This window comes from Phyllostomus hastatus, unplaced genomic scaffold (genome assembly GCF_019186645.2).
Source record: "Phyllostomus hastatus isolate PE091 unplaced genomic scaffold, TTU_PhHast_1.1 phas_scaffold_501, whole genome shotgun sequence".
In the NCBI taxonomy this organism is placed as follows: Eukaryota; Metazoa; Chordata; class Mammalia; order Chiroptera; family Phyllostomidae; genus Phyllostomus; species Phyllostomus hastatus.
The window spans coordinates 53,260,250-53,285,841 of record NW_025334033.1 but is presented as its reverse complement, the minus strand read 5'-3'; the positions used below and the strand labels follow the sequence as shown (position 1 = coordinate 53,285,841).

Here is a 25,592-nt window from a genome sequence, read left to right as displayed (position 1 = left end):
GCCCTGCTTTCTTGGCCCATAGGAGAGGTGGGCATAAGGGGATGGGACTGACACCAGCTGGGCGTCGATGCCCAGTCTCTAAACTAGGTCAGAGTGCAGGGAACACACTGGCTTAAAGGATCAGCGACAGAGAACATCGGGGGAGATGGTATCATGATGGCCCCACCAGAGGGGAGACCAGACAAAACTGGGCAGCGGGTCCCTGGGGAACCACACAGGCTGCACGGCATGCTCCAAACCCAAACCAATGCCTTTGGAGAGTGAAGTGTAACAACAAAAGCTGCCCCAGAACTGCCAACATGTATAGATCCAGCACCATTTCACACTTGGTCATTATACTGAAACATTCCATCACCAAACTACGAATTCCAGGAGCACTTCAAAGCCAGAGGTTCCCAGAGCTTTTGACAAGGAACAGGAAAAGCAGGTGCTGAGGGGCAGGCACTGAGAGGGGCGACCGTGAGAAGGCTGTGTGTCCGTGCCTGGCAGGAATCGACAAGGACAACGCAATAAAAATGTAACACTTTAATTAAGTCACTAACATTTATTAAGTACTTACTACGTGTTAAGCCCTAATATGTACACTTTATGTGTGTAATATCTCATTTAATTCCATAACCACTCAATAAGGGAGGCACAACTGTTATCCCCTATTTCACAGATGAAGAAGCCATGGCTCAGAAAGATTAAATAATTTGGCCAAGGGCACACAGCTGACTGGTTGCAAAGCTGGGACTTGAACCCAGAAACTGGCTCCAGGCCACAGGGCTCTTGAACCACACTGAAATGCTTCTTAGAATACCTGGACACTTCAGAAGAAAAGGCTTTGAACCAGGACTCAATTCTGCCCCTAACTTACTGCCCCCTGCTAATGTAATACTGAACAAATGGTCCCAGCTTCCTGGACCTCAGCTGGCTCATTTGTACAGGAGAGATTGAGCAGAATCAGGCACAGCAAGCGGGTGACGTACACGTCTCCCCTCTCTCACTACACCCACGGCACACATCAGACTTCACTAACCTACCACGACATGCAATCACTGAGCCCAGGCGAAGACTCACTTGTCTCCACTCTGCACTAAGACAACCGCTACTTATCAATTGGAATTGGGAAATGGAATGTATTTGTTTTCCCATCTAGGGTGTCTTCTGACTCTAACAGTCTACAGCTGTGTTTACTGGGTTCCTGAAGACATTTTCATTCTAGCCCCACTCTAACTAAAGTTGTCTTGATACTCGATCTCTCTTCTGCAGAACAGACACAACGTCGTTACACGTGGTCAGCTCCACTTTCTCTGCTACCCACAGGGAACGCCACTCCAACCAATGAAGAATCTGAGTTTCACACAATTCTGAGGGCCCACCAGGGCCCTCTCTCACCTCTGCCTCAATAAGGGAGCCCGGTAAAGGAGCGATCTAAGGCTAAGACTACTAGCATGATAGAATGAAGGGCTACGGGTTCCTTCACAGTAAGCACCGTGTTTCCAAAAATTCCAGTTAAAATACAAATACTCCCTAGAAGTGGTAACACAGGAAGTCATTTTCTGTCATTGTCGCCTTGGCAGAGGTTTCTTCACCTGTCTGTTTTTCCACCCTCAGCAACTGAGAGCCGAATTCTATGGAATGAAATAGGTTCCAAATATAGTTCTGTTTAACAGAAAGTCATTCAAAAAGAAAGTTGCAAGAGGGGTCATCTGGGGAGGGCAGCTGCTAATGGCTGAGAAAGCTTAATGAATAAAACATGCTACACAGCTGCCAAGAATACTTGTATTCTAATAGGGAACTGAGTTTTAGGCCAAAGGAATTAATCTCTAATGGTGGAATTAAAAGCATCAGCAATGATTTAGGGAGGTATTAAGAAAAGAAAGTTGTCCTAGCATTCCTGAAATCCCAAAAAAATGAGCTATGAGTGTATAAGTCCTCAGCAAACAGTGCACATGCTGCAAGTTTAAGAGATTAATAATATTGCTGGCAACTCGTGACTCTGCTTGTCTACCACACAGGCAGACCCAGATGCCCACCGGGGCCCAGGACGCACACTCTTTGGTCTGAAAAGCATCCATCTGGGTATCTAGTTGCCAGAAAGACTAAAGAGAACCCTTCCCTCCACATGCCCCTGAATCACACACACTGAGGAGATGCATAATTAATTTGTTCTCAACAGTTACTCTGCGGCTGGAAGAGGGAGGGCATTGCTAGAATAGCAATTGCAGGCCAGAAAAACCAATGTTAGACCACAAGCAGAATAACTTATCCAGCCAGCCTGCTTCCCTTCCCTTCCCCATCATCTCTGTTCAGGCCATGGACCCAGGTGTGGAACAGGACTCTCTTTCGCTTCCTCACAGCCTTGAGATCTTGGGGGCTGGTGGGAAGGACCACTGGACAAAACTCAGAAAGACTGGGAGACGGAGGCCTCCCTCTAAGAGGAAGTAGGTGCAAAGCTCAGGTGCAATGTGAAGAGCAACAGGCAGGGCACTTGGGGGACCCCTGAACACACGTAGGAATTAGATGAAGGTAAAGAACTCTTGTTAAGTTCACCGTTACCTGCAGTCAGCGCCACTTTCTTGTCCATGGTGACCATGGTGTGAATGCTTAGAAAAACATCTGTTGTTAGAGACACACACTGAAATTGCAGGTGAAAAGTTATTTCTGTAATTTAAAATCCTTCAGAAATGAATGAATGAATGAATTGCAGCAATATATCTTACATCTAGGTGCCAGGTAGATGGTTCCTCATGTTATTCTCTCTACTTTTTCACTGTATTTGAAATTTTTCATACAGAGGGGTTTTTTTAAAGATTCAAAGGCAGGTCCCAGCCTGCTGTTCCCAACCCTCTGTTGTTCCTGTGTCCCTGACCCGAGCCGGTCTCTCCCGTCTCGTTCCGTGCCACACGCCCTGTCTTTCACTCTGGTCCATCACGCTGGCCGCCTTTCAGGTCCTTGAACAAGCCAAGCTCCTTCCCGTCTCAGGGCTTTTAGGCCTGCAGTTTCCTCACCTCAGGACCAGCTTCGTGGGCACGCGACCGATGCAGCCACTCTGAGCCCCGCACTCAGAAGGGCCCTGCACTTGTGGTTTAATATAAGAGACAGAATAATGTCACCTCCCCCCCCCCCAGCGATAAGGCCCGTGGCATGGCAAAAGGGAATTAAGGTTACAGATGAAATGAAGGTTGCTAATTGGCTGACCCTGAGACAGAGAGGTCATCTCAGCTTATCCAGGTGGACCCAGGTGGGGTGGACCACAAAGGTTCTGTTAAGTGGAAGAGGGAGGCACAAGAAGAGAACCCGGGAGACGGCAGAGCGAGGACTTGGCCAGACACTGCTGGCTTTAACGATGGAGAAAGGGTGCCGGAGCCGAGGAATGCCGGGGCCTCCAGAAGCTGATGCACTTGTTTCAGTCCAGCGAGAAGCATTTCGGACGTCTAACCTCCAGAACTGTAAGAGGGTAACTCCTATCGTTTTAAGCCACCAAGTATGCGATAGTTTGTCACAGCAGCCTTAGGAAACTAATACAGTAGCTGTCTTGAAATTCTTAACGTTACCTTTGAATTTGTGTTTCAAGCGAAGTCTGATGGGACAAGGGAGCCCGCACTGAGAGATTCAGCTCACACAAAGCCCCAGCTCCCCAGTGGGCTTCCCACTCCTCACGTCCAGGACTCCGGCTCCTAGGCCTCCCCACTGTCACCCCACAGCCACAGCTGCTGCCCACCCTGGTGGTGAGCGGGGCGCCTAGGTGAGGGAGGCCTGCATTCTGCTGTTGCCCTCCATCTCTGCTGGGTGCAGACACAAGAAGGGTCGGGGTCACACTCTCTGTACCTCTCCCCACCCCGGACCCACATCATCACAGCAAGGTCAACAGGCGACCTGGCAGTGACCTCTCACCCACCCCCAATCCATGTCCTAAGCACACCCCAGCACAGAGGCTGCAATCTTTGGGTAGACTTGCTGGTTGGGGTACGGTGCCACAGGAAGGGGAGGCTGGGTTCCCCACCCCCAGCCAGAGCCCCATATTTTCCTGTTGCAGTGGGTCCCAAAAATTCCATGGCCCACCCTGCCTCTTCCTCACACAGTCTTTCCCCAGCTCTTCACTTGCTGGTTTTTTCATCATTTTTTAGTTTCAACTGAAAACCCCCATCCAAGGGCCCATCCCCACTTGAGTCACTTTTCATCCCATGACCACGTCATATCTGTCTTAGGGCCCTCAGCAAGAGCTGACATCGACTTGCTCGCTTACCTCATTGATCCTCTAAAAAGAACTTAGTGAAGCTGGCGTGGGCCAAGCACTGTCCGAAGTACGGTGGATAAAGCAGCAGGCACGCTGACCGAGTCCTCGCCCTCCTACAGTGGGCATTCCGAGTTCCATCAACTGGTAATTACTTCTTGTCTCCTCAAGAACAGACCATTGCATACCCAGCACCTCACACAGTGCCTGGCACATAGTAGGTGCTCAGTAAATATTAGCTGCACAATCGACTACATGAATGACACAATCACTACACAGCTCACGCTGTGCCGTGAGCGGGCATGGCATGAAGACGTCCCTCTTCGTCCTCTAGAGTGTGGGGCCCGAAGATCTGTCCCGTCAGCGGAACAAAACCGGAGGGAAGGGGAGGCTGGAGACAGACTGCAGGCGGGGGAGGGGCAGAGCCCAGCTCCTGAACCACACTGCCTTAAATTAGCCCCACGCGTGCCCCGCATTATCAGTCAACAAGCTTATTTGTATATTTAAGCGAAGTTATTCTGCTAATTGGACATATGTCTCACGGTTCTACAAGGAAAAGTCTATTAAAAAGGCTTGTAACAGGCAAGAGCTTTGAGGGTAGTTTTACTCAGGGACAGGAGGGAGGCTGAGTAGATTTTAATTTGTTAGGAAATAGCCGCTTGGGGCCAAGACAGTAAGAAGCAGGAAATCAAGAAGAGGCTATTGGATTATTACTGCTGTTAACAAGCGCCTCCATCGCCCTTGTGGCTGCAGAGAGCCTTCCGTCAACTTTATTAGTTAGAGTACGGCCTTCCCTCTCCACTGGCTACTCCAGCGATTCCCATTTTGGAGGCATGACCACTGAGGCGCGAGGAATGCAGCTCAGCCAAGCCAGTCCGGATGTAGCCTCACAGCCCCTGCGGCCTGACCTTCTGAGCACAGTGAGCCGTGTGAAATTTTTGGAGTTCAAAGGGTTTCCAGAGAAACTGCAGAGGGCTGAGGGGGCAGGAGAGAGAGAGCTGGCGGACAACAGTGGTTTCTCGAGGCTTAGCAAATGGTTCAAACTCCCCGAGACAGCGAGGAAGTCCGCACCTGGACTGCTGGCCTAGAGGAACCCCCAGGAGCTCAGCCCTTCTAGATGAGCGGGCCACGGCGTCAAGCAGTTAAAGGCACAAGCTCAGGAGCCACACTATCTGGGATAAATCCAAGACCCCACAGTGGGTTGAGTGGTGGCACCCCAAAAGATATTGCCATGTCCTAGCCCTCAGAACCTGCGATTGTGGCCTTGTTTAGAATCTTGAGAAGGGATCATCCTGGATTGCCCAGGCAGGCCCTAAAACCAATGACAAGTGTCCTTAGAAGAAAGAGAAGGGAAGATCGAGCAGAGGTTGGGATGATGCAGCCACAGGGGTGCCTGGAGCCATCAGAAGAAGCCAGACGTGGCCAGACGGATCCCTCCCTAGAGCCTCCAGAAGGAGCATGGCCCTTTGGCACCTTGGTTTTCAACGTCTAGTCTCCTGAACTGTAAGAGAATAAATTTCTGTTGTCACTGGCCACCTAATTTGTGTTTATCTGTTACAGCAGTCACAGGAAATTCATACCCCTAATTATCAGCTGTGGGCCCTTAAACAAGCCACTTAATCAAGCTGCCTCAGTTTCTTCATCTGTGAAATAGGGATGAAACAATAGTATCTGCCTCATAGGGTTGTTATGAAGTTAAAGAAGGTAATGGAGAGAGAACTCAGCACAGCACCTGTCCCTTAGTGTTCAGTCAGTGTAACTCTTGTTCTTAGCATCGGACGCCTACCCAGGAACCCATTAAAAACATGGCTTTCTAGGCCTCGCTCTGAGATCACGGAAACAAATCTGTAGAGTGTACGGTCTAGGAAGCTGCACTTTATAAGGTTCCCCAGGAGACTCTAAACGCCTGAAGTTTGGGAACCACCCGTGAGCTGTCACACTCCCCTCCATGACAGACAGGCAGACCGAATCACTCCTGTTTCTGGAACGCTGACCTTCCAGATACAGATCTCACAACAGTCTTTGGTAATCCACTCCAGTACTATAAGCTGCCTTAGCGGTAAGGAAGTACCAGCTAATGCCTACCCTGAACCCATCATCACATAGCTTCGTCCCACTTCCCTTCACTACCCTCGGCAGAGGCGGAAACCACTTGGGAGCTTTTCAGAGGGAAAAGTAATCAGCAGTGAGAAGCCCAGCTGTGGTTAGCCTGGGACGGGTGTGAGATGGGTAGAAACAGGCAGCAGCTGGAGGTTTCTCCAGCTGTTGCCCCACTGGGTGCAGGTTAGTGGAGTACCTCAACACAGTACTGTCTGTGGGGAGCAGGGTGCTCTGCCCTCCTCCACCTGCCACACAAGAACCAGGTGGCAGGGCAGGTGGACAGCAGCTCTGCGGCAGGAGGAAGCCAACGCTGCGTGTCCAGGCAGCTCGTGTAGGCCAAGGAGCTGCAGAAGCACGCAAACAAGGAATTGGCTGATGTGGTGCTCATGTTGGTCAGGAGAGAGAGACGCCCCTCACACAGCAACGGCCCCCCCATCACTGGAAACCCAGGGGCTTATTTTGTTTCATTTCAGCTGTGGCCTTTGGAGAGAGATCACTGCCTCCGAGCAGCAGCAGCAGCAGCAGCAGACATCATCCCATCAAGGAGCTTCAAACCTGAAGCAGCCCCAGGAGATAAACGGGGTGAGCTGGGGGTGGAGAAGAGCTGGAAAGAGAGTAGCTAGACCCAGCAGGGGAAAGATCGAGGCAACAGTTGCTGCAAGCCAGAGTTTGGCCCAGCATCTACTATAGACAGTGCAGCCTGAGCTTCTCAAAGTGTGACCAGCACCGGTGATGGTGTTCAAAAATCTGGTACAAGAGGCAATTTTGGGTGGTACCCAGAATGTGTATTTGCATAAGTATTAGGTCCCCCAAAAAGAGAGAGTTACCCTATCAAATCTGTAATTTCACAGATATTTTTCCCTAGAACAAAACCAAGTAATGGAAAAAGTCAACAGAATGGAAAATGCCATGCAAACACAGGAATGGTTGGTTATAAGGAAGTGCATGGAAAGGAAGGCAAGCTTGTGCTCACGTCTGTTTAAGTAGGAGGAAGGTTGAAGTCAGGGAAGAAGCACCAGGGGGTCTACAATTTGAACTAGGCCAGTGAGTACAAGGGTAATCACTAAATTAATTTTTATACCTTTTCTTAGGTCTTATATATTTCACACGTTTTTAAAAAGACAAGAGGTATGCAGACACGGCAAGATGGGACATTGTTATTGGCCATGGCCCATAGGTCGCTGGTGAGTCTAGAGCAACCGAGGGCTTTGTGTGGTCTGCCTGAGAACTGCACAGTGAGCCCCGTCTCCAAGGGAAGCTGCAGCCATGTCAAATTTTCCTCCAGGCTCCCCACTGATGGGAGTGAACCCCCCAGTCTCTCCCCAGATCATACCAAGGCTCAAGAGCCCACTCCTACAGAACTATCCCCAAATAAGAGGGCTTTGGGGTCAGGGCCACTGCAGAAAGTTGCGCAGGTTTGCGATGCAGTGCTCGGAGAGGTTTGGGTACACTGAACACTAAAAAGGAGGTGCTGGATTCCACCGCACACTCCCTGTTCCAGGAGCCTGGTCCTTAGATAACCCAACCAGAGCAAATTAAATGCAGCTCATGCTCCTGCAAAAATTATCACAAACTCTGAAAAAGCCAGTCACCAAGAGGGCAAGGATTCAATTTCCCTCCTCCTCTGTGCAGAAAGAACACTCTCCGGCAAATGTTCCACGATGGCCAGCAAAAGAGGGACAGAGTGCACGGAGGCTCACTGAAAAGCTTCCACCCCAGGCTGACAGACACCGTGCATGCAAAAGAGCTGTGGCACAGTGAGACACCACCGCTCTGGAGGAGGCCTTCCTGGGCATGCGCCCCCACCCCCAGGCTGAGTTACAAGCCCCTCTTGTGCAGGGCTCCTGCCCCCATTCCTCATGGCTGGGAGTTAGCACTGTCTGGGGCCAGCGCTGAAATGAAGACAAAGGGATCCTTCTGCAACTGGTGATTTCACACCACTAGACTGCGATCCACTGGAGGACAGAGGACACCTCTGATTTTCCTTTATACCCTCTGAGCCTGAGCCTCACACAGGACCTGGCACACAGCAGCCTCAGTTAATGTGGGTTAAAATAGATGAAAGAATGGTGGAGACCATGTCCGGGCTTGGCCAGGACAGTCCCCAGGTTTCAGAGAATATCCCTAAAGAGGCAGCCACCGCTACAGGTCCCCTTGCAGGGCAAAAAGATCTGTAAACTGCCTGTTGAATTCCCATACCTTCACTAAGCTGATAGTATGGTTATCCTCCAAACTGGCAGTTGTTCTGTAGCTTAAGAGTGGAACCGCTTTCCCAAAGCACAGAGCTAGTGCCTACCAATTCCTTTATTTTTTTATCTTAATTGTTGTTCAAGTATAGTTTTCTGCCCTTTACCCATATCCCAACCCTCCCCACCTCCCTCCCGTCTCCATGCCCCCCCCTTGTTATTGTCCATGTGTCCTTTATACTAGTTCCTTAAACCCTTCTCCCCTTCCCCTGAAATTCCCTCCCCTCTCCCCTCTGGTCACTACCAATTCCTTTAGAAGGACTACATCCACCCCCGCCCCCCACACTGAGGAGCGCAAATTCCAAATATTTGTTGAATTAACTGTTAGGCAGATTGAGTGAATGAGTAAAGAAATCCCAGGGAGGAGGCTCTATTGTCCTTCCTCCTCTCCTTGTTTCCCAAGCCCACCCCAGGCAGCACCACAGGCTCAGTGCTTCAGCTGGAGTGAGTAATGGAGACAACCAAGTATAAAATGCAAACAATATGAGATTCGGCAAGACCTGGATGTCCAAGACCAAGTCCATGACCTGCCACAAACCTGTGTGGGCCTAAACAAATCATATCACACTTCTAGACCCCCAGTTCTGCATCTGTACATTAGAAACGGAGCTAGCTGATGCCGAAGATGTCTTTCTCAAGTTCAATGGAATAATTATTATATAAATAGAGTCATCACCCCACCCTAGCCCCTTACTCTACGCCTCTGACCAATATCCACTGGTCAGAAATTGAGTCCCTTTCCCCCCAGAACACCCTACTATATGCCATGGTTCTAAGGTTGACAGCATATGACCCTCCCTCTCAATGCAAACTTCAGTAATGCTGAAATTGCGATCCCCTACTCAGGCCCAGAGCACCTGTGTCCTTAAACAAGGTCAGGTGTAAAGGTCAGCTAAATTTAGTAGGCACAGAACGTTCTTGCATAAAATTGAAAACTACCTGCTCTTCTTAAGGTAGACATTGCAGGGGTAGCTCCTATCCCTAGGTTTCACGCAAGCACGTGGAGGGAGCCCCAAGAGAGGTGCAAGGCCTCTCCCTGCCCTGCCCCTCACTGTGTGTGGCAAGGGGAATTGCAGCTGCTGAGTTGGGAGAAGAAACACAGCATGGTCTGCTTCTCTTCTCCTCTCTCCTTCCCCATTGGGATCTGCAGCACATACCTGCAGAGCATTGGTATTCAGCTCCTCCCTGACCTAGGAGGCAGGCATACCCGAGAGGCTTGTCCTGCCACGTCTGTGCCTGGTAGGTAAGCCTAGCTAATCTAGGGGTGAAGTTCAACAAGCCCACTTGTGCACAGACCCACATGCTCCAGCCCAGTATTTATCAGTAGTAAGGCTGACAGTTTGATCTCTACCCGGCAGGGTCCTGCAACTCCTTGGTTCTGCTCCTCAGGCAAGGGGGAAAAGAACATTAATCACTACCTCCTCAAGCCCAAACATTAAGTACTATAGAAACTAATATGGCACGCACATACTGCTGACCTAAAGCATGTGATACCACAGCAGCTTCGTGACCTAGTTGGTAACAAGAAATTGAATTCTGCTAAAAGGCTTCCCGGTCAAGCAGCAACCAAGGTCCCCTCCTATATTAGAACTGCGATTAAGAAAGAAAAAGGCCCTGGCTGGCATAGCTCAGTGGATTGAGCGTGGGCTGCAAACCAAAGTGTCGCAGGTTCGATTCCCAGTCAGGGCACATGCCTGGGTTGCAGGCCATGACCCCCAGAAACTGCACATTGATGTTTCTCTCTCTCTCCTTCTCCCTCCCTTCCCTCTCTAAAAATAAATAAATAAATAAATCTTTAAAAAAAAAGAAAGAAAGGAAAAGGCACGTGTAATCACTCTCTCAGGCTTACTCTTCTACTCACTGTCTGGCACAGAGTAAAAACAAAAAATATTCAGTAACTGATAACTAAGCATTCTCATTCACTTAGGGCTTAATTAAACCTTGCCAACGGGGTTGTACAACCTTTTGCCATCCTGGGCCACAGTGGAAGAAGAGTTGTCTTGGGCCACACATTAAATACACAAACACTAACGAAAACTGATGAGCAAAAAAACAAGGTTTTAAGTAAATTTATGATTTTGTGTTGGGCCGCATTCTTAGCTATCCTGAGCCCCATGCAGCCGCATGGGCAGTGGGATGGACACACCTGCTAGAACTTTCCATGGTTCCTTATGGTATAAAACTTGGCATTTGGTCTCTCTGTGACCTAGCTCTAATTGTATGTGCCAGTATGTTCCTTCACTCACCCTTACTCTAGTCTCCAAACACTGATCCGTTTCTTAAGGATGGTCTCCAAAATTTTACCCCTCCACCAAAATCATCTTGTCCCCTATGCTAAAGGTTTCAATCTTACCTGCCTTTCCAAGCCCCACTCAAAAACCCCTTACTGAATTCAATCACCCACCTTAGGCCACTGTCCCTGCTTCTGTGTACCTTGGGGGGTCTTAACTACATTGGGATACAATAGGGTTGAACAAAGAAGTTAATACATTGTAGATAATAAGAGGCAGGTGTCTCACTGTCCGAGCAGTAAGTTACATGTAAGACAGGGAGAAGGCTAAATGAACCCTGTGATGTTAGACTGAAATTGAAGGCATCAGCACGAACTCATGGTTTTTCATGGCTGGATGCGTAAGTCGGTGGGAGGGTGGACGGATGGATGGACAGGTAGATGTGTGTGTGCAAGAATAAGTATACATATATATTTCCTGGCCCTGTCTCTTGGGAGAGGCCAAAAACAAAGCAATATGCATCTACATCTTGGTTTATAAATATCATTCTCCAATAAAAGGAGAAGTGATTGATTACAAGGCTGGGGCAAAGAAAATGTAAGAAGAGCCTGGGGCATCTTGTGGTACTAAACAGTTAAGATAGTGTTGAAAAAATGATGAGGAATATCAAAAAAAAAAAAAAGAAAAAAAACACAGGAAACAACCTGAAGGAGCTCCCAATGGCCAAAGTTTGAAATATTGAAGCAGCAAGATGAATAATAACTGTTTTGGGTTGCGACTCATAGATAAAATAAATATCCATGAGTTCATAGTGATAAAAATAACTCCATAAAGAACTGAAGGAGAAGGTATACCTCTTCCTTCTAGAAGAATTCCAATTAATAGATGTAGAGATAAGGAAAACAGAAATCATAAACATGTTCGTTGAAATGATAAGGAGCCAGCAAGGCAAACCCTGTGCTTCTGAGCTGCCTCTCTGGCTGACTTAAATAAGCCAGTGTTTAATTAAGTCAAGCTTCTCATCTCTGTTCTTACAAGTTCAGCCCGGGCAAAGACCACTGCCCCCACTTCACAGATCGGGAAGTGGAGGTGCTCCATGGTGGACCGGGAGCCAAAATGGCTCCATCTGTTCCCAGCACCATCCAAATGGCTCCAATGCTACCTAGGTCCAAAATGGCTTGAATTCTTCCCAGCACCATCCAAACCTCTCCTCACCTGGTTCAGGCCTCAGAATGTCTGAATTTCATTTCTTCCTTTGAGTTACCAGTCCTTCTGTGACCTTTCAAAACCCTGATTGTACTTCAAGATCCAGCTTGGTTTTCCAAGATTCCCCAGTGTATCAGGACACATTTGGTTGCAAGTAATATAAAACTGACCTCAAATCATCCTAAGCAAAAAGAGAATTTCCTGACACACACAACTGAAAGGTCTGGTGGTGGTCTAGTGTCAGCCTTGGCTAGATCTAGAGACCCAAAGGACACACTGCTCCACAATACGGGCTCCATTCACAGATGGGCTTTCCCCTCATGGTGGCAAGATGGCTGCCAGCAGCCCTAAACCAACATCCTCTACTCTCAGCCAAACCAGCAGAAAAGACAGTGTCCTGTGGGGGACACCCCCCAAAGTTCTGGAGCTGATGCTCACTGACCGGCCTGGCAAGGGTGACCTCCCTGAATCCATCTCTAGGGCCAGAGGAATGGGCCTGAATAAGTCACATGCCCACCCTTGGAGCTGAGGGTGGGGTGAGATATGAGCGGTTCCCCAAAAGAAAGTTTGGATGCTGCTTCTCGATGAGAACGGTTCCTGAGCTGTAGGATTAACATATGTCCACTATCCCCCAACCCCTCGGTCAAAATGAACTCAGTGCTACACCCTCCAGCCCACTGAGTGGATGTCTGCCTCAGCCAGGACTTCTTTCTGCCCTGTGGACAGACTAGTTCACACACGTTGTCTGTTTTTAAGCATCCTGAGCACCAGGGATCTCCAAAGCACCTGGGCCCCGCCCCACACCCTCAGCTGCCTAGCAAAGTGCCACTGCACCCCTAGACAACACTCCTTCACATCGGCTCCCACCCCCTCCTGATGCGGAGCCGACTCACTGAGATGCAAGCCAGCTGGGCACCAACCTTGAATGTGCTTCTCGAAGTCACTGCCTGCCAAGCTCATCTCCTGGCCCTGGCATACTCTGGGACCTGGGGACGCTTGCTTGACAGGTGAGGTAATTATGTTTTACCCTTCACTCATTCCTTTATCAGTCACCTGGATGATAACAGATAAGTGTTCTGATGGAAGAACACACTCCTGCAGTATTTACTTATTCTCTTTGGCGCCAGCTAGCTCCTCCTTCCAAGGCACCAGTCTGGGACAAGCCTGCACCCCTGTTATCTGATGCCGACTACCACATGCTGCCCTCTTTTCAAACGCTAGGCTGCACTTCCCTTACTCGTCCCCCAAAGCTGCCAACTCCTCCAGGGGCTGTGGCACCACTGCCTTTCAGATGACTTGCACACGAAGGGTGACTGTCTCCACAGCACCCGTCCCCCTGCCTGCTCTGCCCCTGTGCTCCGGCCTGGACCTCTCTGCAGAATGTCGCTCTGGTGGGTTCCAGGGCCCACAGCACTAGTTAGATGGACAAAGGAGGGCAGAGAAAAGCGGGGAGGCATTAAATCTCACAGACTGTGAGATCTGCCAAGACAAACTCACATTTCATTCATTCATTCAACGAACCTGGGTACTGTCCAGGCTTCAGACATGGCCATACACAACGCGGACCAACTCCCTGTGCTCATGGAGCACACCTTTTAGTAGACATCTGGCTTATTTTTGACACCTGCTTTACATGTACACTTCACAAAATAATCCTTAGTAAGTGGCATTACCATTTCCAGTCTATAGACAAGGAAAATGGAGGCTGCAAAGGGTTAAATGACCTCCCCAAAGCTGAGTCACAAACTCAGGTCTTCTGATTCCAAGCTTTACTCTCTTTCTGGGACCTCACCTGAGGCAAGGAGCTAGCAGGGTACAGCCTGGCATTGAAACAGATCTTAAATCAACTCAGCCCCGGGCATCATCACTAGAGGTAGAAGATGTAAAAAAGAAAGACCTAATCCCTGATCTAACAGAATCTATAATCTAAACAGAAACACATGTAACCAACTATCATTTGTGGCAGGAATAAAGAAGATAAGAGTGATTAAATTCAAATAGGAATCTATCTCTGAAATAATACACAGGAAATTATGATTGCCTGGCAGGAAAAGTGGGTACCTGAGGAACAGGAATAAGAGAATCATTTTATATGTTCAAATATTATAGATTTTGAATTGTGTACCATGTAAATCTATTTCCTATTAAATGACACTTTGAGGATGCAACCAGCCAGACCCTGAATGTGGAAAATTCTATAGAATAAAGTATCTGGTCCCTTCAGTAAGCCATAGCTCAAAAAAATGTAAAAAAAAAAGAGGAGGGGCACGGAAAGATTTAGGAAACATCAACCAAATGCAACATACAGGGTCTGGCACAAATAATGCCACTATTACAAAACCATAAGCATGTAATTCTATAACATGACAATATCACATTCAAGCATACTATATGACATTTTGGGCAAAATGTTCAAATTAAAACTATAAATTATTACACCCATATTATTACTACCAACCACACTCACGCAGGCCTTGCTTCTGCGGGACCCTGCATGTACATTGCTTGGATCCATAATTGAACAAACCAACTTCAAAAATACATTTTTGTAAAACAAGGGAGATTTAAATGTGGACTATGAGAAGATACCAAGGAATATTATTAATTTTTTATTAATCTTGTTAGGTATCATCCTGGTATTGTAGTTAAGTTTTTTTAAAGTCCTTATCTATTACAAACACATACTAAAGTATTTACACATGAAATAATACAAAGCTTGAAATTTGCTTTTAAATATTTAAGCAAATAATAATAATGAATGAATGAATGAGTATGAACAAGAGAATAAGTAAATAAAGGGGGGAGTGGATGAGACAAGATTGGCAAAACATTGATAATTTCTGAAGCTGGCTAACAGTTTTGTAGGGGTTTGTTATACTATTCTCTCTACTCCCATGGATGACTAAAATGTCCATAATGAAAAGTATAAATAAAATTTTAAAATTTAATTATTCCACCCACCAAGGATGATTGAGAAGGGGGGTGTTTGGGCTGAGTGTGGAAGGACGACTTGGAATTTTCTAAGAGGCGAAGGGCATTCCAGGCTGAGCAAAGACACACAAATCTATCACAAACCTCTCTCTGGAGGAACCAAAAGTATCTACATTTGACCCCAAACTCGACTTGCATCAACAAAAATTGCCCTCTTGCTTGATGCCCTAACTCTCTGGGAAATCTCGTCACAGCATCAAAGTCAGCCACCCTATTCCGAGTGAGGACAGAGCATGTGGGGTCAACAGCTCCGCTCCGAGGCCTGCAAGAGGCCCCCGCGTAGCCTCCAGAGGACGGAAAAGCAATTAACCTCTTCCAGTTGGGCTCTGCCTGACAAAGCAGTTTGGAAGCCAGCTGAGTTATCTCAGGAACAGAGCCCTCATCCCTCCTGAGTCATCCCAGACACTGGCGCTCCCCAGAAACGCACAGGAGTCTCCCCAACAGCACCTTGCAGTTCATGGCCTTGGTACCACAGGATCCAGCTTGACGTCAGCCTGCCTGCCGAGCCCATGGGCGCTAAAGCACCTCCAACAAGGTGGCCCTTCCCTCCTTCCTCCCCGGTCCCCACCCTCAATCCCCACACTGTCCCCAGCCCACCTCCAGCTGCACACGGGAAGTGTGCCGGCTCTGCAGCCACCTCAGGACTTACTCAGTCCTGGCCTGCCTCTCAGATGGATCCCATGGGTCTCTTACCTCGGACTGAAGCTGCGAGTACTCCTCTGAGCCATAGGGGACACTCCTCAAGGAGGTGAGATAGTCGTAACTGATGACAGCTGTCTGAGAACCAAGGAAGGGGAACACTTAGTGCCCAGACACCAAACATCACTCCTCTGCCAAAGAACTAAAGCGGAAGGCCCCGACATGGGTGGGTACTTCTGGGGGAATGGGCAGTCCCACCCCTAAGATGCTCTGCCCCCAGCTCTTAGCCTGGATGGCTGCTTCCTGTCATTCAGAGCTGGGCACAAGTACCGCTTCAGCAGAGTTCCCATCTAAAGTTGCCCCACCCACCAGGAACTCTCAGTTGTCTAGCATAACAAACCACCACCCCAAAGTACCATGCTCATTTGTTTCCTCGTATGTGGACTCTCTCCCTTCTGCTAGAATTTCACCTCCATAGGCACAGGGCCTTGTCCTTCCTGTTTATTCACATCACATTAGTAAATGCTCAACAAATGCTGGTTGAATGAGTGCTGTTGGATAAACTTATCCCACCTCTCTGTATCACAAGTAAACATCATTTTACATTTATGCTTGCTCTAATAGCACAAGTTTTTATTCTCGGTTCCCTGGCCAAAACTCCTGGTGACTCAGATTACACACTGCCAGATATCTGAGGCAGGGAGGAGGACTTTGGGGATTGCCTAGCCCAAACCTTCCCTTTTAGAACTGAGCAACTGAGGACCCTAGAAATTAAGGGTCTTACAAAGCCAATATTGAGAGGAGTTTGTTCCTTTACACCTCCAAAGCTTTAGTTCACTTGACACGTACTTGTTGAATACCATTCACGAGCAAGACCGGGTCATTAAGCAGTGCAGAAGGATGGTCAAGGTCACAACCATGTCCTTCAAAGAATGCACAGCCTCGTGGCTAACTTATAAAGCCCTGGTAAAAACTTTCCACCACTTTTTCCAACTATTCCAGTCCTCAGGGTTCCATCAAACCCTGCTCCTCCCGCCCCCTGCACTCATCCTGACTCCCAGGCCAAGGGCTCACTCCTGTGTCTGAGGTCCCACCCACAGCAGTGGTCATCTGAGTCACCCAACTCGAGCCCATACATAGATTTAGATTGTTTTCCGGCCCATTCCCATGAGCACTTCTCAACCAGAAGCTCCTTCAAAGCTGTGTTTAGGTGGAACAGGTTGTTTTCACTCCTCAAAGCATATAAGACAGTTTTAGACCCAAAAAGGCACTCAGTAAACATGGAAATCATTTCATCGTCCACAGCCTGCTTATCTATTGTCCGTCTTAATTCTCTGCCTCAGCGCCCCCTAGAGGGCAGGCACCACAGTGGCCTCCCCTCGGAGCCAGGCCAGGGAGATGGCTTGACAACACCAAGTGGTAAGGAAGTGGTTGGACAACAAGTGGGACAGACCGTGCACCAGAATATACTTCACCAGAGGGGAGAAAGGATGAGTTCATCCTGCAGCACAGAGAGGAGGAGAGAGGCACGAGGCCCGTGGTGATCCACCCACAAGCAAAGGGGACAATTAAATAGGCCCATCTGGGAAAGCTTCCCACAAAGAGGACATGATCACACCAGAATGGCGTGCCTGAGCCACTGGAGAAAACCCTCAATGGTCACATAGTCAACTCAGATTCTCTGTCAGTTCGGGGATGGGAGGGGATCCCCAAAGTCCTCCGAGGCCTAGATGCTCTGGGTAGGAGCCCACAGCAGGAACCACTCACACCAGCTGAGAGAGAAAGGGAGACACCAAGTTTTCTGGCAGAATTTAGTCAAAGCAGCAAAGTCTTCTTTCCAGGTATTTGCTGAGGAGCACCACCCTCTGAATCTGTGACTAAAATAAGACATGGAACTTAAAATGTGAAGCCTTTAAAGCAGAGACCCAGCTCTGACTGGTATAGATCAGTGGGTTGGACGTTGACCCACAAACTGAAGGGTCACCAGTTCGATTCCTCCTGTTCAGAGCGCATGCCTGGGTTGCTGGCCAGGTCCCCAGTTTGGAACATGCAAAAGGGAACTGATTGAAGTTTCTCTCAAACATCAATGTTTCTCTCCCTCTCATTCTCCCTCCTCTCTCTAAAAATAAATAAATAAACTCTTTTAAAAAAAATAAAAAATACTTGGCTGGTGTAGCTCAATGGATTGAGCTCGGGCTGTGAACCAAAGTGTCGCAGGTTCGATTCCCAGTCAGGGCACATGCCTGGGTTGCAGGCCATGACCCCCAGCAACCGCACATTGATGTTTCTCTCTCTCTCTCTTTCTCCCTCCCTTCCCTCTCTAAAAATAAATAAATAAAATCTTAAAAATAAATAAATAAATAAATAAATAAAATAAAAAATAAAAAAGAAAGCAGAGATCCTGTGCAATCCCACTCTCTAACTATAGGACGGCAGAGGTTGTGCATACAGGAATACTGATCAGTACGTGAGGGTAGACAGCCATGCCTGTGCAACTGTGTAGCAGGAGCTTTGCACATGTAAGGGTACACATGTATCTCCACACATGTGTGACTGGCATGTCCATCTGCTACATGCAAGAACACCTGTATGTAATCTGGAGTTCCTCTCCAGCCCCAAATGAAAAAAAAAAAAAAACCTACCGTAGCAACTGCTCTGCCCACCCTGACAGCGCCGAAGTCATTAGGGTCCAAGTACTTGTTACTGTAGAGGTAGAAGCCAGAGGCAGCAAGCGCCATGCTGGTCCATGAAGCGAGCTTGAGAGCCCTTCGGGCCATGTCCCCAGACCCTGCAGAAGGAAAGTAGAGAAAGAGGAACAGTCGAGTTTCATAGGCACACCAGGGTTCAAATCCAGGCTCTGCCACTTAATAGGTTGTATGGCCTTGGGTCATTTCCTTACTCTCATTGCACCTCAGTTTCCTCATTTGTAAAACGGAAGCATGCCCAACTCAAAAGTCACTGGGATAAAATGAGATCATGCGTATAAAAGACTTAGCACAGTACCCAGCACAAGCCAACTTAAAATCTCATTCTTCCTGAGCAGCACCAAGCACTGCTCTGGGTACTGGGACAAAGGGAACAAAACAGACCAAGTTCTTGCCCGTGAGGCACTTAGACTCAGAAAGGATGACAAATCATAGGCAAACAGACGTAATTTATGAGAATGCCAGCTGGTATTAAGTGCTGAGAAGAAAACCAAAGAGGGTAAGAGGAAAGGTATGAATGTGTGACAAGGGATGCTGTTTTAGGTAGGAAAAGCAGCGGAGCGGGTCAACAATCAGTGCTTGTGACTCATGATACCACCAAGCACACGCAGGTGTCATTAGCCCCCTATGCCCAGGTCAGAAGGGGTCAGGCCACAGCCAAAATGGCAGCTGGTCAGCAGCAACCAGGTAAGCCCTCCATGTTTGGCTGATTTTTGCTTAGAATAGACTTGCCCTTGTCTAGACTGTGGACTCTTAGACTGCAAACACCGTGACAGCCCCCACAGCACTGCAGGGTGCTTTACCTTTAGGTTCTCAGTATCCACCTATCGACTGGATCTGTGTAACCGAACCCACACCCATGGTCAGTGGGACCCAGTGGGCTCCTGCCTGCCTGATGCCTTTTCCCACCCTGCTTGGATCTGCCTCAGTTCACCAAGCGGCCACACAGTCACTCTCTGGGAAAGCAGGGGCAACCTGTGCTCTCTGAATGCTGTGACTTTGTTTGTAAAACGGGGATGATAACAGTTGTGTCTATCTGACAGGTGTTGAGGAATGAAGAAATCGTGCACAATGTTTGGTAAGGTGCCACCTGCACAGTAGGAACAGAGTGACCACCGCTATTACCACCACTGCTGTTGTTGTGTCTTCACCCAATGCCAGGCTGTGGCAAAGGATCCCACTGCTCCCCTGCCTGTCAGCTCCCAGCAGACTTCTGTGGGCCCCACTTCTGACAGCCCAGCAGGCCCCCAGCTAATCCCACCCTTTCACTGTGATCTCTACACCCTCAGTCTACAGTGTTTTCTATCCAATAGGGTGGCATGCTCAGGTCACCCTCCACCTTGTATCTTCCAAAGCACAGATTCCCAATCAGATCTGGAAGCATGGAGTGCCCTCAGCTCCTTTCACACCGTCCTTGTTCAAGATCATCAGTACGAAAAGGTCCATAAGAGGTGATCCAGGCACCTTCCTTGTGGGGCCTGCAGAAAAGTCCATGTTAAGAACGTAGTATGAGACCTGGCCAAGTGGTTCAGTTGGTTGGAGCATTGTCCCATATGCCAAAAGGTTACAGGTTCGATCCCCAGTCAGGGCACATACCTAGGTCACAGGTTCAATCCCCAGTCATGGCGTGTATGGGAAGCAAGCAATCAATGTTTCTCTCTTTGTCTCTCTCTCTCTTCCTCCCTTCCTCCTCTCTCCTCTCTCTAAAATCAGTAAACATATCCTGAGGTAAGGATTTTTTTTAAAGAAAAAGGGAATTGATCCCCTAAAAAAAAAAAAAGGAATGCAGTATGAGCCAGAAAGAGTCCTGGCTCTACTGCTCACCAGCTGTGTGACCTCGAGCAGGTCACAGGCTCTTGGGACCTCCACGTAATCATCTATTGGGTTGGCCAAAAGGTCCGTTACGTTTTTTCCATACGATGCCCTAGTAGTTCAAGACGACAATGTTTAGTTACCTTGAACTTCATTCAAAACAATTTTGTTAGATTTTGACAGCTGTCATATCAGCATTCATTTTTAAAAAACATCAAAATTGGTGAATTTTTGTGCAGCCATTTTAATATTGAAGATGGAAGAACATACATACACGCCATTTTCAGCGTATTATGCTTTTTTTATAATTTTTTAAAGATTTTATTTATTTACTTTTAGAGAGGGAAGGGAGGGAGAAAGAGAGAGAGAGAGAAGCATCAAAGTGCGGTTGCTGGGGACTGTGGCCTGCAACCCAGGCATGTACCCTGGCTGGGAATCGAACCTACGATGCTTTGGTTCGTAGCCCGTACTCAATCCACTGAGCTACGCCAGCCAGGTTCAGTGGATTATGCTTTATTATTTCAAGAAAGGTAAAAACACAACCAAAATGCAAAAAGAGACTAGTGCAGTGTATGGAGAAGGTGCTGTGACTGATCGAACATGTCAAAAGTGGTTCCTGAAGTTTCTTGGTACTACTGACATTTTGGCCAAATAACTCTTTGCTGTGGGGCTGTCTCATGCATTGGAAGATGTTCAGCAGCACTCCTGGCCTCTACCCACCAGAAGCCAACAAAGGTAGATAGCTGACATACTCAAAATATACAAATCAGTTAAGTTATTGGTGAAAATGAAAAATGTGTGTACTTCACAGAAAAAGTGTAATGGACATTTTTGCCAAACCAATACAAAATGGAGCTCTTGACAGTATCTACCTCACAGGGTCACTGTGAGAATTAGCATTGTGAGATGCTGCTTTAACGTAACGCCTAACACTCTCAGTAATGTGACTTCCTTACTGTTATTTTTTTAAACTTCATTTCTTCTCTGAAAATCTGAAGAACTTACATACAAGAATTCCTTGCACCTCAGGGTCCAGGATTTGGCACAACGTTGTACAATTAGTAAAGGAGGAGGAGAAGGCCATCACATCCTGCCTGAACCACTCAACCATTCCCCATTACAAACTCTTTCCCACATCCCAACTAACCTTCACCTTGCCACCTGAGTTATCACCATCCTAACCTACAAGTAACATTCGCCTCACTCCTACCTCCCCTTCACCTACCAAAAAGTCCAGATTCTCTAGCACAGCCTTCAGGGCCCCCACCACATCCTCTGCCCAACCCACCCTTCCAACGTCATCTCCCAAAATATCCCTCCACACTCAATCCCCCATCATCCCTCAATGAAGCCTTTAGGAAGCCAGTCAGAATTCATTGTTCCTTCCTCTCTGGTCGTATCACGCACTGCTTTTATCTCTAAGTATCTGGTCCTATATCTGCCTCTTCCACCAGATGCAAAGGGTACAATTTGCTAATAAGTAAGTCTGCTAATAAAAATACATGACTGACTGAATAAGTGAGTCTGTTTTTTCCCAGTCCATTCTAAGCATGGAAACTTAAGGCCAACTGTGCATTCCTCTGCTCTCAACTCTCCAATGGCTCTCACCTCCCTCAGATGAAGAGCTGAGGCCTTGGCATGACTTACACAGTCCGACCTGACCTAACTGCCCAATTCCCTCCAGGGTCTCAGCCCCTCCCCCCTTCCCCCTTGCTCACTGCACTCCAATGGCCCTAACCTCCTTGCTTTTCCTCAAACATGCCAGGCACCTCCTGGCCTCGGAGCCTTTGTACTTTCTGTTCTTCCTGCCTAGGACAGGAGTCAACAAACTACATCTCTAAAGGGCCATAATGCATACTAAATATTTCTGGCTTTGCAGGCTATAATGTCACACCAATTCAACTCTGCATTATAGCTCAAAGCCAAAAGCAGTCTAGAAGATAAGTAATGGGTGGGACCAGATTTGGTGCTCAAGCTCTAGTTTGCCAAACCATGGCTTGGCTCACAGTAGGTGCTCCAAAAGTATTTACTGGATGAATATATCGATGAATGAATAAACTATACCCCATGAGCCTGGGCAGAGGCAGGAACAACGTGGGTCCCCAGCTGAGAATCCTAGAGCAAGGCTGACAATTGGATAGCCATCCTCCTCTGGCCACTCCCAGCACCAGATCCCAGCCCTTGCCTCCTCTGAATCCCATCTCTTAGTTCACTGTCCTCCACGTCTATCCCTGTAGTCTGTCCCTGTAGGCGATGAGGCCACCCCTAGCCTTGAGACAACCTCCAGGTGGGGAAGCGGTGAAGCAGACACAACTCCCAAGACCTGGTTTTCATGCAAATGTCCTCAATAATAAAAGAGGTGGAAATTGAAAAACATAAAACAGATGATATAGGAGCCAAACTGTGTCTAAATAGACTGGAGCTGGAGTTTTCCATAAGGTGTCAGTGAGTCTTTAACATGCAAATGAGCTGCTTCCTTCAGGGTATTTTAAAAGACCCTGTCAGCCGTGAAATATGTCTGTCTATGAAAAACACCTTTTATTATTAAACCCTTTACTAATGAATCACCTGCCCTCTTGTTTACTTGCCTTTTTGACTTTCACCTGAGTTTCCTGTCATCATAAGCACACACTTGGGCGGGGGGGTGTTCTGATGCCACCAAGACCCTAAACCTAATCATAAGATAATATCAGCAATAACTAACCTCTCCAAAGCCCTTTGTACTGCTTATCTCATTAGGTATTCCGCACAAGCGAGCAGGACGAGATAAATGTTATCATCAGCCCAGGTATAAGTGAGCAATCCCAGGAGCACAGAGGGTGTGTGATTTGCCCCACGTGACAGCTACTCAATGGTGGAGTGAGAGCTTGGGCCCCTTTCTTTAAGGCACATGACCTCCTTGACAGGCATTCGCACACCTCCGTTCACCAGCGTTCTTAACACTGTTCCCAGGTTACCTGCATCAATCACCGTGGGCAGGGAATATGATTTCTGACCCTCTACTTGCGGCACCCAAACAATGCCAGGCATGTGGGAGATGCTGCTGGGAGGCCTGGAAATCAACACCCTGTCACCAGAGCAACCACATCACCTCACCAGAAACAACTGATTCTTTGAAACATTAAGGAGAGCTGTGTTGTGTCAAATCTATGATAAGAATGGAATCCGTCTCGTCGGACCATTAGGGAACACGCCAGCGGGGGATGAAATGAGGCAACAGCAAAAGTCTGCAAAGTTCTACAAATGGAAGTTGACGGTCAAATAAAATATCCATCCCCTGGACAGAACTAAATGGGGAACCAAACACTTCCAATTCATGGGCCAGTGAGTGGCTAGACCTTTTCAGTTATCATCCATCCCCAACCTCCTCCCCAGGCCACATTCAGGGACAATAGGCCGGGAATCACCTTGCTCTGCCTGGTGCACAGGTGAGAATAGCCAAAGGAAAGGCATTTAGGGCTTTCATTGCTTTAATCCTGTAAAAGGACCACAGCCTCCTCCCATTTCCTAGACAGAGTATTAGACAAATGAGCATTATTTTTTTCTGGGCTGCTCCCAAGGCTGGAAAAGACCCAGTCATACCTTTGAAGTAATCAGGTTTTCAGGGAAACCTGGTTCCTGTCATGGATAAAAAAGCAAACAAGATGATAGTACCATCGTGTCTCCAGTCTGGAGAGATGCTGAATCAATGCCCAGGGACCTTCTAGTTGGCCTGAGCAGGTTTACAATCTGCCCTGCCCGAGAGTGATGCAGTTCCAATGCGGCCACCCTCCCCTTCCTAGTGTTTGATGCCCAGAAAGTGGCTGAATCAATAATGAGGAAATAAAGGAATCCCTGACCGATGCCAAGGTCCCAGAGTAGACAGTGAAAATAAATCTCACCCAGACAAGGAATAAAAAGTCTCCATTCTGGGAAAGAGGGGCTCAGGGAGAACAGTGGCAAACCAAGTGCCAAGAGCCAGCAGGAGGTTAAGTGCGTGAGCTTCCAACAGGAGAGGTGGACTGCCAAGCGCCTAAACACCTCACACAGCTTGCACAATACATTCTGACGTGTACACTATTAGAGCCCCATTCTACAGATAAGGAAGTTGAGTTTTAGAAAAGGTAAGAAACCCAGCAGAAAAGTTAGTGAGGGTTGGAGCCTGAACTTGAATAGAGGTGTGTCTTTCCAACCAAGAGAGCACAGGGTAAAGGTAAACAAGTGGCTTGCTGGGCCCTGAGGTGGGCCACAGGAGTCCCTCTGGTGTGAAAATCTAAACCCAGGAGGGAAATCGGTAAGTTGAGGGGGATGGGAGAGGGAAGGAATGGGTGCCTTAATCAAGCACTATTCTTCTCTTATAGGTCCCCTATATGACAAGAAAATGTGTCTATCAGAAAGAAATGAAAGGCAAACTCTCTGAGCAGAGGTCAAACCTTGCATCCTTAAGGGCTGCTGAGAACTAGCCAAGCCAGTTATGACACAATAAGATAAAATATGATGTATTCCAGGAAGTATAAGCTATATTAAAATTTGTCTGTAAAGTAATGTGGGGGGATTAACAGTGTACAAAGTAACACTCATGTGTTTACTATAATTACAAAATCAAACCAGCAAACAAGGATGGAAAAAGCCCATAACCAAGTGTAAAGAGTTGGAGCTTTAAGGTCATAGAATGTTTTACTATACAACAGTAGAACTCAAAAATAAGTCCCCCGACCAGCAACACCCCACCTTCTAAAGGATGCAAATTCTTGCTCCAGGCCCAGACACTGAATCAGAAACTTTGGGGACAGGGTCCAGGACTGTGTTGTAACAGCCCTCTGAGTGATTGCGATACATGCTACATGTGAGAACCACTGCAATGAGAAAATGCTTAGAGAAAACGTGTGAAGGCACAGATAAACTCTAGTTCACTTTCAACTGGGCAAGTATTTCTGGAGCACCCACGAAGTGTCAAGCAACGTGAAAGTAATCAATAAATACTCGTTGAATTGAATGACTTCCTTGTCAGTAGAAAGTAAATGCCACTTAAGCTGGGGAGAGAGCTGTATTAGGTGTCTTTCAAAGGCTGCTCTCCAGACACTGGCTGTCGTGGGCACTCATTCATTGTGCGGCCAAAAGACGAAAGCACAGGGCTCGGTAAGGTGATGGAAGTAAGGAGCGCTCTGGCAAATGGCGCACGTCCAGCTGCTAGAAGGATCGAGGTTTCTGCGTTGCCGCTGCTCTTGTTCAGGTCACGCTCCTGCCCCAGCTGCCTGAGTCCTGGAGCTCACAGACTATCTGGGGTTGAGGATGTCTGGGTGAGCCACCTGCCGCCCTCCTGTAGCTCAGCTCTGCCTACACGCAAGACTGGGCCACCGAAACAACCAGTCCACACTTCAGCCCACTGGTACGTCAGGCAGCAGAGTCGCTGCAGAGAAGGCAGGGCACTTTCAGTCACCTGAGCCAAGCGCCAATGCCC

The 25,592-nt window shown here is 47.9% G+C and overlaps 1 protein-coding gene across 2 annotated transcripts in view; it reads right to left on the bottom strand.

Annotated features, from left to right (window-relative positions):
- ADCK1 (aarF domain containing kinase 1) overlaps nt 1-25,592 on the bottom strand; it is a 108,941-nt gene that overhangs the window by 83,090 nt on the left and 259 nt on the right. For both annotated transcript variants that reach the window (XM_045822739.1, XM_045822740.1), the window contains exons 2-3: nt 18,278-18,423; nt 15,690-15,773 (exon numbers count right to left, since the gene is read on the bottom strand). In XM_045822739.1, coding sequence (XP_045678695.1) covers nt 15,690-15,773; nt 18,278-18,412 — 219 coding nt within the window. In that variant the 5' untranslated portion in view covers nt 18,413-18,423. The remainder of the gene's footprint in view (nt 1-15,689; nt 15,774-18,277; nt 18,424-25,592) is intronic.